Source organism: Platichthys flesus, chromosome 8 (genome assembly GCF_949316205.1).
Source record: "Platichthys flesus chromosome 8, fPlaFle2.1, whole genome shotgun sequence".
In the NCBI taxonomy this organism is placed as follows: domain Eukaryota; kingdom Metazoa; phylum Chordata; class Actinopteri; order Pleuronectiformes; family Pleuronectidae; genus Platichthys; species Platichthys flesus.
In genome coordinates this window covers 11,361,499-11,375,623 of record NC_084952.1, presented here as the reverse complement: position 1 = coordinate 11,375,623, position 14,125 = coordinate 11,361,499, and the positions used below count along the sequence as shown (strand labels likewise).

Below are 14,125 nucleotides of genomic sequence, written 5' to 3'. Positions count from 1 at the left end.
AGAACGAAAGAAATTGTCATTTTCGAACATGTCCACAGCTTAGGTGATCAACAGACGAAGCCGTCTCTGCCTTCGGACCATTTGTGTATTTTCTAACAAAGCAGCGGCGAAACACTGACGCTGCGTACGCAGAGGAGGAGTCAGGGAGGAGATTGAGCCATATGGAAAATTATGGTCTCCCAGCGACACCAACTGTTATATTTGTGTTATTGAAAGTGGCATGAACATTTCAATAATGTTTTGTCTTGGGTAGAAGTTGTGGAAAATAAAAAATATGTTAAATTGTGTATTCAAAATAAATAAACACTTGAAAGAGGATTTAGGTAGTCTGCTATTAAAGTTCAAATTACAACGAAGTGAAGCAGACTGTTCATGCATGCTATAAAACAACTTCTAGATTTCAGCACCTTGGACAGCGTCGTCGCTGTCACTAGAAAAACTCACTTATTGCCCAACGACGTCTGCTTCAAATGCCAGTACGTAACAGCCATATTCAATCATATCCCATATAATCTCTTTATCATTCGCTCTCATACGAGTTAATAGCTTTTCTGGGGAGAAAAATCTGCCACCAAATTAATTATTTACATTTTTATGAAAAGGTCCCAGATCTGATCCCAAAGTGACAAAGGAGCCCTAACAGACCCGAGTGATTTCAGTAACATTGGCAGCGCCGGTGCTCAAAGCTGACATCGAAGGACAGAAAATAGGCAACAGAAACAAATACCACAGCCCAGTGGAGCCAGTTACATTGAAAACGAATCTTGTCTGTCATATAGCTGGCAAACTCAACTCACCTTGTCTTTGTTTGGTAGAGTCTGAGTCATGGTATAAGCGTCTCCTCCGTTAATACTGATCAGTTCCGCATCTGCAGGCGGAAACTGTGCGGGGAAAACCACTACGTCACTCTTGAGCGTGTCTGAGCTGAAGCAGACGTCATACTGCTGAGTAGCTTTAGAGTAAGACCAGCTCCCGTCCGGGTGGGTGGTGATCATTGGGGCGCTGTACCTGCTGAAGCTGCTGTCTGTCCTGTGGCATTTTACAGCTATTAAAGTGATGAGGCTCAGCAAAAAGATGACTGACACCGACACAATGCCGATCAGTAGATACAGGTTTAAATCAGAGAAGCCATCGTCCTTTGTGGGCACATGTCTGAACTGAGTCTGGATGTCAGCTGTGCTCTCAACCACCACCACATCTATAGACACAGTAGCTGACAGGGAGGGTTCTCCGTTATCAGAAACCAGCACCACCAAGGGGTGAGTTTTCAAGTCATTGTCACTCATTCTCCTCTTAGTCCTGATTTCCCCGGTGCTGGTTCCGATCCGAAAGAGGTTGTTTCCTTTGGGCTCAGAGAGGTGATAAGAAAGCAGCGCGTTGTATCCAGAGTCTGCGTCTACAGCCCTGATCTTTGCCACAAAGTATCCCGCTTCAGCAGAATAGGGGATGCTCTCACTGTTAACGGAGCCGTGCTCAGAGTATGGAGAGAGGACCGTTGGACTGTTGTCATTCTCATCCAAGATCAAAACGTTCACAGTCACGTTGCTGCTGAGCGGAGGAACACCAGAGTCTGTGGCCTGAACTTTAAACTGAAACGTTTTCAACTCCTCGAAGTTAAACGACTGCAGACTGATTATATCTCCTGTCTCTGAGTTGATGTTTACAGAAGACGTTATGGGAATATTTTTTGAATCACCACCAAATGAGTATGTTACTCTAGCGTTTTCATTTATATCAGGATCGACCGCAGTTATTGTATAGATACGAGCGCCAACTGGACTGTTTTCTTTCACATAAATGTTAATAATCGGTTCAGGGAAACGAGGAGCGTTGTCGTTGACATCAGATACGTGAACGGTGATAACGCTGCTGGTGGAGAGAGGCGGGGTCCCTACGTCAGTCGCAGTAATTGTAACATTATATGAAGAGCATTCTTCTCTGTTGAGAGGCCCGTCCACAATTAAAGAGTAGTAATTTTTGTAATTAGATCGCAGCTTAAATGGTGCGGAACCAATCAATTTACATGCTGTGTGACCGTTTTTCCCTCCGTCTTTATCAGTCACCGTCACTAACGCCACGACGCTTCCTATTTCTGCATCTTCTTTCACGGGGTTCATGAGTGACGTCACTACAATTTCTGGGGCATTGTCATTCACATCGACCACCTCCACCAGCAGCTTCCCATTTGCCCTCCGAGGCGATGAACCTCTGTCTGTTGCTTGGACATGAATTTCATAAGCAGACTGTGCTTCGTAATCCAAATTGCCCGTAACAGTTATCTCGCCAGTTTCTGCATTGATAAAAAACACGTCTGCAGGATTGAGGTTTCCACGCTTGACGAAAGAGTACGTCACCCTCCCGTTGTCTCCCTCGTCTAAATCTGTGGCATTCAGCTGAATTACTAATGATCCAGTTGGAGCATTTTCATTTACGCGTGCCTTGTAAAGCGTTTTACTAAATGACGGCGTGTTATCATTGACGTCGAGGACATTTACATTTATCTGTACACTTCCACTTTTAGGAGGTTTGCCTCCGTCAACAGCGGTCAGTGTTAGTGTAACAACAGCTAGTTTCTCTCTATCCAAAGCTTTTACCAGCACTAAATCAGCAGATACACTGTGTTCGCCACTGCCCTGTACGTCTAAGGAGAAATATTCATTCGGGCTCAGCTTGTATGTTTTCACTGAATTGCTGCCTGTGTCTAGATCAAGAGCCCAAGGAAGCAAGAAGTGTTCGCCCGTCGGGGACGATTCAGATATATTTAGTGTGTGTGACCTTTCCACGAAGGAAGGTGCGTTGTCATTTAAATCAACAATAACCACTTCAATGCGGTGCAGAACCATAGGATTGCTCAGTATGGCCTCGAAGTTCAGTATGCATTTTATCGTGTTTGGACAAAGCTCCTCTCGATCGACTCTCTCGTTAACGTAAACATCCCCCGTCTTATCATTAGCCTCGAAATATGTCTTACTGTATCCGGAAACCAGATTCAGGTTCCTTGTTTGCAAGTCTCGAACATTGACGTTTAAATCCTTTGCCAGATTCCCAACCACGGTTCCTTTGTCCGCCTCCTCGGAAACGGAGTACAATATCTGAGCAGCAGACAGGTCAGATAAAAACAGGATGAACATCCAACCGAGAATTTCCTTTCCCCTCCAGACGCCCATCGCTGCTTTCAAAGGAATTGTCCCGATCCAAAATATATTCATCCACAACAGGCTACACGATCTCCCAACACTTTAAATCCCATCCGCTCCAGTCCTCTGCTTTTCATCGCTATCCGCTCACAAAGCACTCGTGGACTGCCGAGCTTCGCACGGAGAAGGAGGAGACTGAAATCACCGAGCTCACAAAAAATCTGTGGTCACGAGCGACCCCTCGCGGTAAAACTCGAGTATGGAAATATTGAGCAGCACAACTTCTTTTTCACACATTTAAACACCAGTTATATACTGTACCATATGGTTTTGAATGGATAAAGCACACTTTAAACAATTTCAGTGTCAAAGGGAAAGTATCACGTCAAATACTTCCAGATAAACTACAGCACAAGACAGCGATCTAAGCCATACAAATATCTGGGGAAAAAGCAAGGGCTAAGCCAAAGGCTTGGATATATTTCCGAGCTCAGCATTGTTGACTTATATGTTGAAGACTAGTCTCCTCCATATAGGTCCACAATGCGATAACAATCTGCTATTTGAAGCCTATTCAGGTTTTAACAAACCAAATTGTATCACTGTCACTTCGGAACAAAAAGTGACAGCCTAGGCAATAGTAATCATATAATACAACAACAACTACAAAAATTGTGAGGAAACAAAGACCCAGAGGACAACAATGTGTTTTCTTCTGTTTTCAGCACCATGGAGAGTGCCCAACAAATACAGCTGCAGGCCTCAGATCCCTTTCAAAGTCTTGTTAACACTTTTAAACCAATTGGTTTTCTTTTATATAATAGAGGAATAAGACTGTGTATATGGGTGGAAATACATACTCTGCGAATTTCTGTCAAGTTAAAGTCTTTTTCAGAAAAGCATAGAAAGAGCAATTTGTGAAAGACAGACAATAGAATTTTGATTTGACATTCAGACAGGAAATATTGACCTTCAGTGGAGATGTTAACTCACCTTATCTTTGTTTGGTAAAGTCTGAGTCATGGTATAAGTGTCTCCTCCATTAATACTGATTAGTTCCGCATCTGCAGGCGGAAACTGTGCAGGGAAAACCACTACGTCACTCTTGAGCGTGTCTGAGCTGAAGCAGACGTCATACTGCTGAGTAGCTTTAGAGTAAGACCAGCTCCCGTCAGGGTGGGTGGTGATCATTGGGGCGCTGTACCTGCTGAAGCTGCTGTCTGTCCTGTGGCATTTGACAGCTATTAAAGTAATGAGGCTCAGCAAAAAGATGACTGACACCGAAACAATGCCGATTAGCAGATACAGGTTTAAATCAGAGAAGCCATCGTCCTTTGTGGGCACATGTCTGAACTGGGTCTGGATGTCAGCTGTGCTCTCAACCACCACCACATCTATAGACACGGTAGCTGACAGGGAGGGTTCTCCGTTATCAGAAACCAGCACCACCAAGGGGTGAGTTTTCAAGTCATTGTCACTCATTCTCCTCTTAGTCCTGATTTCCCCAGTGCTGGTTCCGATCCGGAAGAGGTTGTTTCCTTTGGGCTCAGAGAGGTGATAAGAAAGCAGCGCATTGTATCCAGAGTCTGCGTCTACAGCCCTGATCTTTGCCACAAAGTATCCAGCTTCAGCAGAATAGGGGATGCTCTCACTGTTAACGGAGCCGTGCTCAGAATATGGAGAAAGAACCGAGGGACTGTTGTCATTCTCATCCAGGATAAAAACGTTCACAGTCACGTTGCTGCTGAGTGGAGGAACACCAGAGTCTGTGGCTTGAACTTTAAACTGAAATGTTTTCAACTCCTCGAAATTAAAAGCCTGCAGACTGATTATATCTCCTGTTTCTGAGTTGATATTTACAATAGATGAAATTGGAATATTTGTTTGAGAGTTATCTAACAACCTGTAAGTCAGCTTTGCATTACTGTCCAAATCAGGATCAGAGGCATTTACTGTATAAATAATGGATCCTGTTGGACTGTTTTCTTTCACGTACATTTTTATCATACGCTCCATGAAACGAGGTGCATTGTCATTGACATCAGAAACATGAACAGTAATGACCCTGGTGCTGGACAGAGGTGGACTTCCTTCGTCTGCAGCTGTAATGGTGACATTGTAAAGAGAAGTGTTTTCTCTGTCCAATGGTCCATCTACTACTAATGAATAGTCATTTTTGTAGTTGGACTTGAGTTTAAACGGAACAGATCCCTCAACCTTGCAGTTAACTACACCATTGTTCCCTCCATCTTTATCACTAACTGTGAGAAAAGCAACTATTGTCCCCAGCTCTGCGTCTTCTTTGACAGGCGTCATCAGTGACGTCACTGATATCTCGGGGGCATTGTCATTCACATCATTTATCTCTATTAATAATTTGGCATGTGCACTACGAGGAACTGTGCCTTGATCCCGCGCTTGAACTCTGACCTCATAAGCAGGAGTCTCTTCATAATCTAATGTTCCCTTCACAGTAATTTCTCCAGTTTCTGAATTTAGATCAAAAATATTTGATGGATCAATATTACCTCGTTTGATCAAAGAATACAGGATCTTACTGTTCATGCCCTCGTCTGCATCGGTTGCATTTAATTTAATAACAAGTGAACCGGGAGACGCGTTTTCTTTGACACTCACTTTATAAAGAGATTTACTGAAAGTTGGTGTATTGTCATTAACATCAATAACGTTAACAATTAACTGCAAAGTTCCTGATCTCGGAGGTTTTCCTCCGTCTACAGCAGTCAGGACAAGTTTAATTACAGGCTGTTTCTCTCGATCCAAAGCTTTCTGCAGCACTAACTCAGCGGACACTCCGTGTTCTCCTCCGCTTTGTACATCCAGAGAGAAATATTCATTTTGACTCAGCTTGTACGTCTTTACCGTGTTACTGCCAATGTCTGCATCTACGGCGACTGGGAGGAGAAAGCGTTCTCCCGGTGACAGTAATTCAGAAATGTGAAGTGAATGCGTTTGTTCAATAAAAGAAGGCGACTTATCATTTACATCCAGAATATTGACTTCAATGCGGTGTATATTCATTGGATTGTTTAAAGCAGCTTGTATCTTGATGGAGCATTTCGCCACATTAGGACAAAGCTCTTCTCGGTCTATTCTCTCGTCGACAAACAGGTTTCCGGTCCGCAAATTCACGTCAAAATATTTCTTACTGTAACTCGAAACAATACGCAGATCTCTGGCCTCCAGCTCCTGCAAGTTGATGTTTAAATCCTTTGCAATATTTCCCACTACGGTGCCTTTGTTCACCTCCTCGGAAATCGAGTAGGATAACTGCGAGGCGGACCCGTCACAAAGACAAAGCAGCGCAACGATATGAATCCAGGCGAATCCCTTTTGTCGTGGCACATACATCGTTGATGCAGAAAAATAATATAATCCAGTAGCTTGTGGATTCACTGTCCAGGCATTTCCATCAAAGCCTGTGTTATTCTGTTGTAGCTCCTTGCCTTGTGGCACCAACACGACCGTGTGTCTAATAAACTGTTGGCCGATGACGATTTTATTTTACCATGCACAGAGGAGGAGTTTTCGACATACGGAAACATTCATATCCATGGTCTCCAGCGACATCATGTGGCAAATGATGGATATTATACTCCACATAACAGTAAAGATATTTTCAATAATATTCTGAATACAATACACCATTATGAGTTAATTTGAATCTAAATTCAAAAACAATTATTAAAAACATATCACACATACCAAGGTTAAAATAAGCATGTTGCCATTTCACTCAAGTGATTGATATTTAAATAATCCAGTGAACTAGTGGAAGATAAAAAACACGTGTCTGTTGCTGGGAACGAAGGAAAAACATTCCATCCCCTCTTCCTATTCATACAATTCACCTTTAATGTTGTGTAAAAAAACAATTCAGAGAATAAAAATAACTAAATTTATTTAATCCAAGTGTATAATTTCAAAGAAAAACGGCGCACAGTCAACGTTTGAAACTGTTCCTTCAGCACCACGGAGGGCAACGTTTGATCGCATCTTGCTAAAAAACTCAGGAAATGCTCCCCGAAAATGTTTCAACGATGTTTCAGGGAAAGAGAACTGCAAACACTGACTTCAAATTCAGCACCATTACATAAGCCGTCTAAATGCAAGTTAAGAATTGCGCGGTCAAGTTAACGTACAACGATGTGTGTTCAAATAGCGCTATAATGTCAATTCATACAGATTCCATCGATTTTCAAACGACTTTTTCAACTGTGCCACATTATCAAATAACGACAGAACCAAACAACCTGGTCGTTTCAATCGTTTGTGTAAATGTTTGCCTGTATCTTCATTATGATATGCTCGCCTGCATATCAAACAATACGATTAACTCAGTCATAGCAATTCTATTTTTCAAGATTTCACTACAATGTGTAACTCACCTTATCTTTGTTTGGTAGAGTCTGAGTCATGGTATACGTTTCTCCTCCGTTAATACTGATCAGTTCCGCATCTGCAGGCGGAAACTGTGCGGGGAAAACCACTACGTCACTCTTGAGCGTGTCTGAGCTGAAGCAGACGTCATACTGCTGAGTAGCTTTAGAGTAAGACCAGCTCCCGTCAGGGTGGGTGGTGATCATTGGGGCGCTGTACCTGCTGAAGCTGCTGTCTGTCCTGTGGCATTTGACTGCTATTAAAGTGATGAGGCTCAGCAGAAAGATGACTGACACCGACACGATGCCGATCAGCAGATACAGGTTTAAATCAGAGAATCCATCATCCTTTGTGGGCACATGTCTGAACTGAGTCTGGATGTCAGCTGTGCTCTCAACCACCACCACATCTATAGACACAGTAGCTGACAGGGAGGGTTCTCCGTTATCAGAAACCAGCACCATCAAGGGGTGAGTTTTCAAGTCATTGTCACTCATTCTCCTCTTAGTCCTGATTTCCCCGGTGCTGGTTCCGATCCGGAAGAGGTTGTTTCCTTTGGGCTCAGAAAGGTGATAAGAAAGCAGCGCGTTGTATCCAGAGTCTGCGTCTACAGCCCTGATCTTTGCCACAAAATAGCCCGCTTCAGCAGAATAGGGGATGCTCTCACTGTTAACGGAGCCGTGCTCAGAATATGGAGAAAGAACCGAAGGACTGTTGTCATTCTCATCCAGGATAAAAACGTTCACAGTCACGTTGCTGCTGAGTGGAGGAACACCAGAGTCTGTGGCCTGAACTTTAAACTGAAACGTTTTCAACTCCTCGAAGTTAAAAGTCTGCAGACTGATTATATCTCCGGTTTCTGAGTTGATATTTACAATGGATGAAATTGGAATATTTTTTGGAGAGTTATCTAACAACCTGTAAGTCAGCTTTGCATTACTGTCCAAATCAGGATCAGAGGCATTTATCGTATAAATAATGGATCCTGTTGGACTGTTTTCTTTCACGTAAATTTGTATCACAGGCTCCATGAAACGAGGTGCATTGTCATTGATATCAGAAACATGAACAGTAATGACCTTGATGCTGGACAGAGGTGGAATTCCCTCGTCTGCAGCTGTAATGGTGACATTGTAAAGAGAAGTGTTTTCTCTGTCCAATGGTCCATCAACTACTAATGAATAGTCATTTTTGTAGTTTGACTTTAGTTTAAAAGGAACAGATCCCTCAACCTTACAGTTAACTACACCATTGTTTCCTCCATCTGTATCACTCACTGTGAGAAAAGCAACTACTGTCCCCAGCTCTGCGTCTTCTTTGACAGGCGTCATCAGTGACGTCACTGATATCTCTGGGGCATTGTCATTCACATCAATTATCTCTATTAATAATTTGGCAAGTGCACTACGAGGAGAGGTGCCCTGATCCATCGCTTGAACTCGGACCTCATAAGCAGGAGTCTCCTCATAATCTAATGTTCCCTTCACAGTAATTTCTCCAGTTTCTGAATTTAGATCAAACATTTTTGATGGATCAATATTACCTCGTTTGATCAAAGAATACAGGATCTTACTGTTCATGCCCTCGTCTGCATCGGTTGCATTTAACTTAATAACAAGTGAACCGGGAGTTGCGTTTTCTTTGACACGCACTTTATAAAGAGATTTACTGAAAGTTGGTATATTATCATTGACGTCGATTACATTAACAATTAATTGTAATGAACCCGTTCGTGGCGGTCTGCCTCCATCCACAGCCGTCAGGACAAGTTTAATTACTGACTGTTTCTCTCGATCCAAAGCTTTCTGCAGCACTAACTCAGCGGACACTCCGTGTTCTCCACCGCTTTGCACATCAGGAGAGAAATTTTCATTTTGACTCAGCTTGTACGTCTTTACTGAATTCCCACCGATGTCTGCATCTACTGCTATGGGGAGAAAATATCGCTCTCCCGTCAACGATGATTCAGATATATTCAAATAATACGTGTCTTCAATAAACGCAGGTGGGTTGTCGTTAACATCCAGAACATTGATCTCTACGCGGTGTGCAGTCATTGGGTTGTTTAAAACAGCTTGTATTTTCAACAAGCATTTTTCCAAATTAGGACAAAGCTCTTCTCGGTCAATTCTCTCATCGACAAAGATGTTTCCGGTCCGCAAATTCACGTCAAAATATTTCTTACTGTAACTCGAAACAATACGCAGATCTCTGGCCTCCAGTTCCTGCAGGTTAACGTTTAAATCCTTTGCGATATTCCCCACGACAGTGCCTTTGTTCGCCTCCTCGGAAATCGAGTAAGATATCTGCGAGGCGGTCCAGTCACAAAGACAAAGGAGCGTTACGACGTGAATCCAGATGACCTCACTTTCTCGTCGGATATACATTGTTGAAACAACATAAGAACTGAGCCCAGTCGATCATTTATCCTCCGCAGTGATATTTCCACCCAAAGCTAGATTGTTGTGGGGAAGCTCCTGCCCTTCTCGTAACGGCACCTTCCGTGGGTGTACTAAAGCTGATGACGATTTATTTTTTCCTCAGCAGGGAGGAGTTTTGGACATGCACACATTCATTGATACGGTCTCCTGCGACCTCGTGTGGTGAATGATGGGGAATGAAACACAACCCAGTGTTGAACAAATGGTCATCTCATTCAAAACTTAATGAATGACAGAAATAATTAGGTTTACCTTTTGAATAATTAATGTAACAGCCACTAGTACACGTTTGTGGCTTAACGAGTAATTGTAAAGTACAAATACTCCAATATACCCAGAAATACGATTACAATGAAATTGATACCATACTTTAAATTGCCCATTTCAGGAATGAGGTGTACATTAAAGAGAGCAACCTTTTTTCCTGCATTGTTACAAAAACGAATACAGCCAACAGTAATTCTAGCACCATGGACAGCTCATGTTCACTGCATTCACTTTAAGAAGGCTTTGCAAAACCTCAGCTGAGTTAAACCTGTTTCAAATGAGGTATCAAGCTCAGCACCAATGCAATCACTGTCTCAGTTCAGACAAAACCATCTTGAAATCTTGTAATCACTACTAAAATGTTGCGAACATGAATGAAAGAATCATGTCTTTTAACTGAATGACACATAGGCAGCATTCTCCCTTGCAGAGAGTAAATTCATTATACAAGTTCAATACTCCCAAAGCAACATAACCAGTTTACTTTAAATATGTTTAAACATGGAATCTTGTTCAAATACGCCAAAGGTAGAAAATACATTGCGTTAAATCTTTAAGGACTAGAAATTGTTATACTTGTGGTCCAGCATCAATCTAAAACATTTTGTATCCTTAATGCACACAGAGACTGTCATGAGAAGTTCAAGTAGCCGATGCAACAAGTGCAATAGATTGTCAGACTGATAGAATTTCTTTGCCTCATTTATGATGTGTTATTAGATTTTTGCTGTATTGCTTAAAATAATAAGCAAATAGGAAATCATATGTTTTTGTCGTAGTTTCGTTTCCAAAGCATCCAGCACAAATTGCCTACCTTGTCTTTGTTGGGCAAAGTCTGAGTCCTGTTGAATGTTTCTCCTCCATTAATACTGATCAGTTCCGCATCCGCAGGCGGAAACTGTGTGGGGAAAACCACTACGTCACTCTTGAGGGTGTCTGAGCTGAAGCAGACGTCATACTGCTGAGTAGCATTAGAATAAGACCAGCTCCCGTCAGGGTGGGTGGTGATCATTGGGGCGCTGTACCTGCTGAAGCTGGTGTCTGTCCTGTGGCATTTGACTGCTATTAAAGTGATGAGGCTCAGCAGAAAGATAACTGACACCGATACGATGCCGATCAGCAGATACAGGTTTAAATCAGAGAAGCCATCGTCCTTTGTGGGCACATGTCTGAACTGGGTCTGGATGTCAGCTGTGTTCTCTACCACCACCACATCTATAGACACAGTAGCTGACAGGGAGGGCTCTCCATTATCAGAAACCAGCACCACCAAGGGGTGTGTTTTCAAGTCATTATCACTCATTCTCCTCTTAGTCCTGATTTCCCCGGTGCTGGTTCCGATCCGGAAGAGGTTGTTACCTTTGGGCTCAAAGAGGTGATAAGAAAGCAGCGCGTTGTATCCAGAGTCTGCGTCTACAGCCCTGATCTTTGCCACAAAGTATCCGGCTTCAGCAGAATAGGGGATGCTCTCACTGTTAACGGAGCCGTGCTCAGAATATGGAGAAAGAACCGAAGGACTGTTGTCATTTTCATCCAGGATAAAAACGTTCACAGTCACGTTGCTGCTGAGTGGAGGAACACCAGAGTCTGTGGCCTGGACTTTAAACTGAAACGTTTTCAACTCCTCGAAGTTAAAAGTCTGCAGACTGATTATATCTCCTGTTTCTGAGTTGATGTTTACAATAGATGAAATTGGAATATTCTTTTGAGAGTTATCTAACAACCTGTAAGTCAGTTTTGCATTACTGTCCAAATCAGGATCAGAGGCATTTATCGTATAAATAATGGAACCTGTTGGACTGTTTTCTTTCACATACATTTTTATCATAGGCTCCATGAAACGAGGTGCGTTGTCATTGACATCAGAAACATGAACAGTAATGACCCTGGTGCTGGACAGAGGTGGAATTCCTTCGTCTGCAGCTGTGATGGTGACATTGTAAAGAGAAGTGTTTTCTCTGTCCATAGGTCCATCTACTACTAATGAATAGTCATTTTTGTAGTTGGACTTGAGTTTAAATGGAACAGAGCCCTCTACTTTACAGTTAACTACACCATTGTTTCCTCCATCTGTATCACTCACTGTGAGAAAAGCAACTACTGTCCCCAGCTCTGCGTCTTCTTTTACAGGCGTCATCAGTGAAGTCACTGATATCTCTGGGGCATTGTCATTCACATCAATTATCTCTATCAATAATTTGGCATGTGCACTACGAGGAGAGATGCCTTGATCCATCGCCTGAACTCTGACCTCATAAGCAGGAGTCTCTTCATAATCTAATGTTCTCTTCAAAGTAATTTGTCCAGTTTCTGAATTTAGATCAAATATACTTGATGGATCAATATTACCTCGTTTGAGAAAAGAATACAGGATCTTACTGTTCATGCCCTCGTCTGCATCGGTTGCATTTAACTCAATAACGAGTGAACCGAGAGACGCGTTTTCTTTGACACGCACTTTATAAAGCGTCTTGCTAAAAATGGGTGTATTATCATTGTTATCTAAAACATCAACATTTATTTTCAGTGTTCCCGATCTGGGAGGTTTTCCTCCATCCACAGCCGTCAGAATAAGAGGAATTAGCGACTGTTTCTCTCGATCTAAAGCTTTCTGCAGCACTAACTCAGCGGATACACCGTGCTCTCCACCGTTTTGCACATCCAGAGAGAAATGTTCATTTTGACTCAGCTTGTACGTCTTCACTGAGTTGCCACCGATGTCTGCATCTACTGCTATGGGGAGAAAATATCGCCCTCCCTCTGACAGTGATTCCGAGATGTTTAACCAATAAAACTGTTCAATGAATTCTGGCGAGTTATCATTTATATCTACCACACTAACCTCAATGCGGTGTGCATTCATTGGATTGCTTAAAACAGCCTGTATTCTCAGGGAGCATTGTGCTGTGTTCGGACAAAGCTCTTCTCGGTCTATTCTCTCATCGACAAACAGATTCCCAGTCCGCAAATTCACGCCAAAATATTTCTCACGATAACTAGAAACAATTCGTAGATCCCTCGTTTCTAGATCCTGTGCATTCAAGTTCAAATCCTTTGCGATATTCCCCACCACCGTGCCTTTGTTTGCCTCCTCTGAAATGGTGTAGGATAACTGTGCAGCGGACCAGTCACAAAGACAAAGCAGCGCAAAAATATAAATCCAGGCGTGTATATCGTTTTCCATCGTTGAACAATGAGCATTAAATCCCCTCCAGTCGTTTATGTCCAACTTATATATGTATATCCGTAATAAACACGAATTTCCAGGCGCAGCAGCAGCCCGTCTCGCCACCTTCAACCCCAGCGTCTTCTCTCAACTGACGGTTTAAGGTCTCCCGTGCAGGGAGGAGTTTCACACACAGTCCCAAAAATAAATCTACGGTCTCGAGCGACATCACGTGGTAAACGACAGACACGTCAACACAATAGATTCGATGTATGAACACAAACTCTAAGATTATTATTAGTGTCATAATTCATGTTAAGCATTTTAATATGTTTTCAGTTATATATTTGCATATGTACGGATCACTTCAAGTGTAAATAACCTTCAACTGATGCAGTGAGTAAGAGACCCTTACCCCTTTATTTCAGGGATTTCAGGGATAGTTTGTATTCCCATGAATACAAACTATCACAAGCATCTTGGTCCTCTCTTTTTCCCAATACTTGTTGGATGTTGATTTTGCCACCAAATATTTTACATACACCAACATGGTGTATTTTATCTTTACAGCGGAGTGCATGGCTCGACATGTGTTTAAGCCAATATGGAGAGTTTAGCAACTATTTTCATGTCTAAGAAAGTTTGACTGATATGAAGTTATTCCTTACAACATTGATTATTTCCCAAAAAATATTTTTCCCATCGAGATTCCA

The 14,125-nt window shown here is 42.4% G+C and overlaps 2 protein-coding genes across 8 annotated transcripts in view; both read right to left on the bottom strand.

Annotated features, from left to right (window-relative positions):
- The window catches only part of LOC133959189 (protocadherin alpha-C2-like), a 107,883-nt gene that overhangs the window by 36,341 nt on the left and 57,417 nt on the right, over positions 1-14,125 (bottom strand). The window contains exon 1 of one of the 7 annotated variants that reach the window (XM_062394290.1): positions 7,547-9,982. The exons of 5 other annotated variants lie outside the window; for them this stretch is intronic. In XM_062394290.1, coding sequence (XP_062250274.1) covers positions 7,547-9,925 — 2,379 coding nt within the window. In that variant the 5' untranslated portion in view covers positions 9,926-9,982. Of the gene's footprint in view, positions 1-4,130; positions 6,510-7,546; positions 9,983-14,125 lie in introns of those variants that run through there. One more of the 7 variants, XM_062394287.1, reaches the window with a different exon arrangement.
- LOC133959113 (protocadherin alpha-13-like) lies at positions 789-3,167 on the bottom strand. Its single transcript, XM_062394213.1, has one exon. The coding sequence runs from the start codon at positions 3,165-3,167 to the stop codon at positions 789-791; it is 2,379 nt and encodes a 792-aa protein (XP_062250197.1).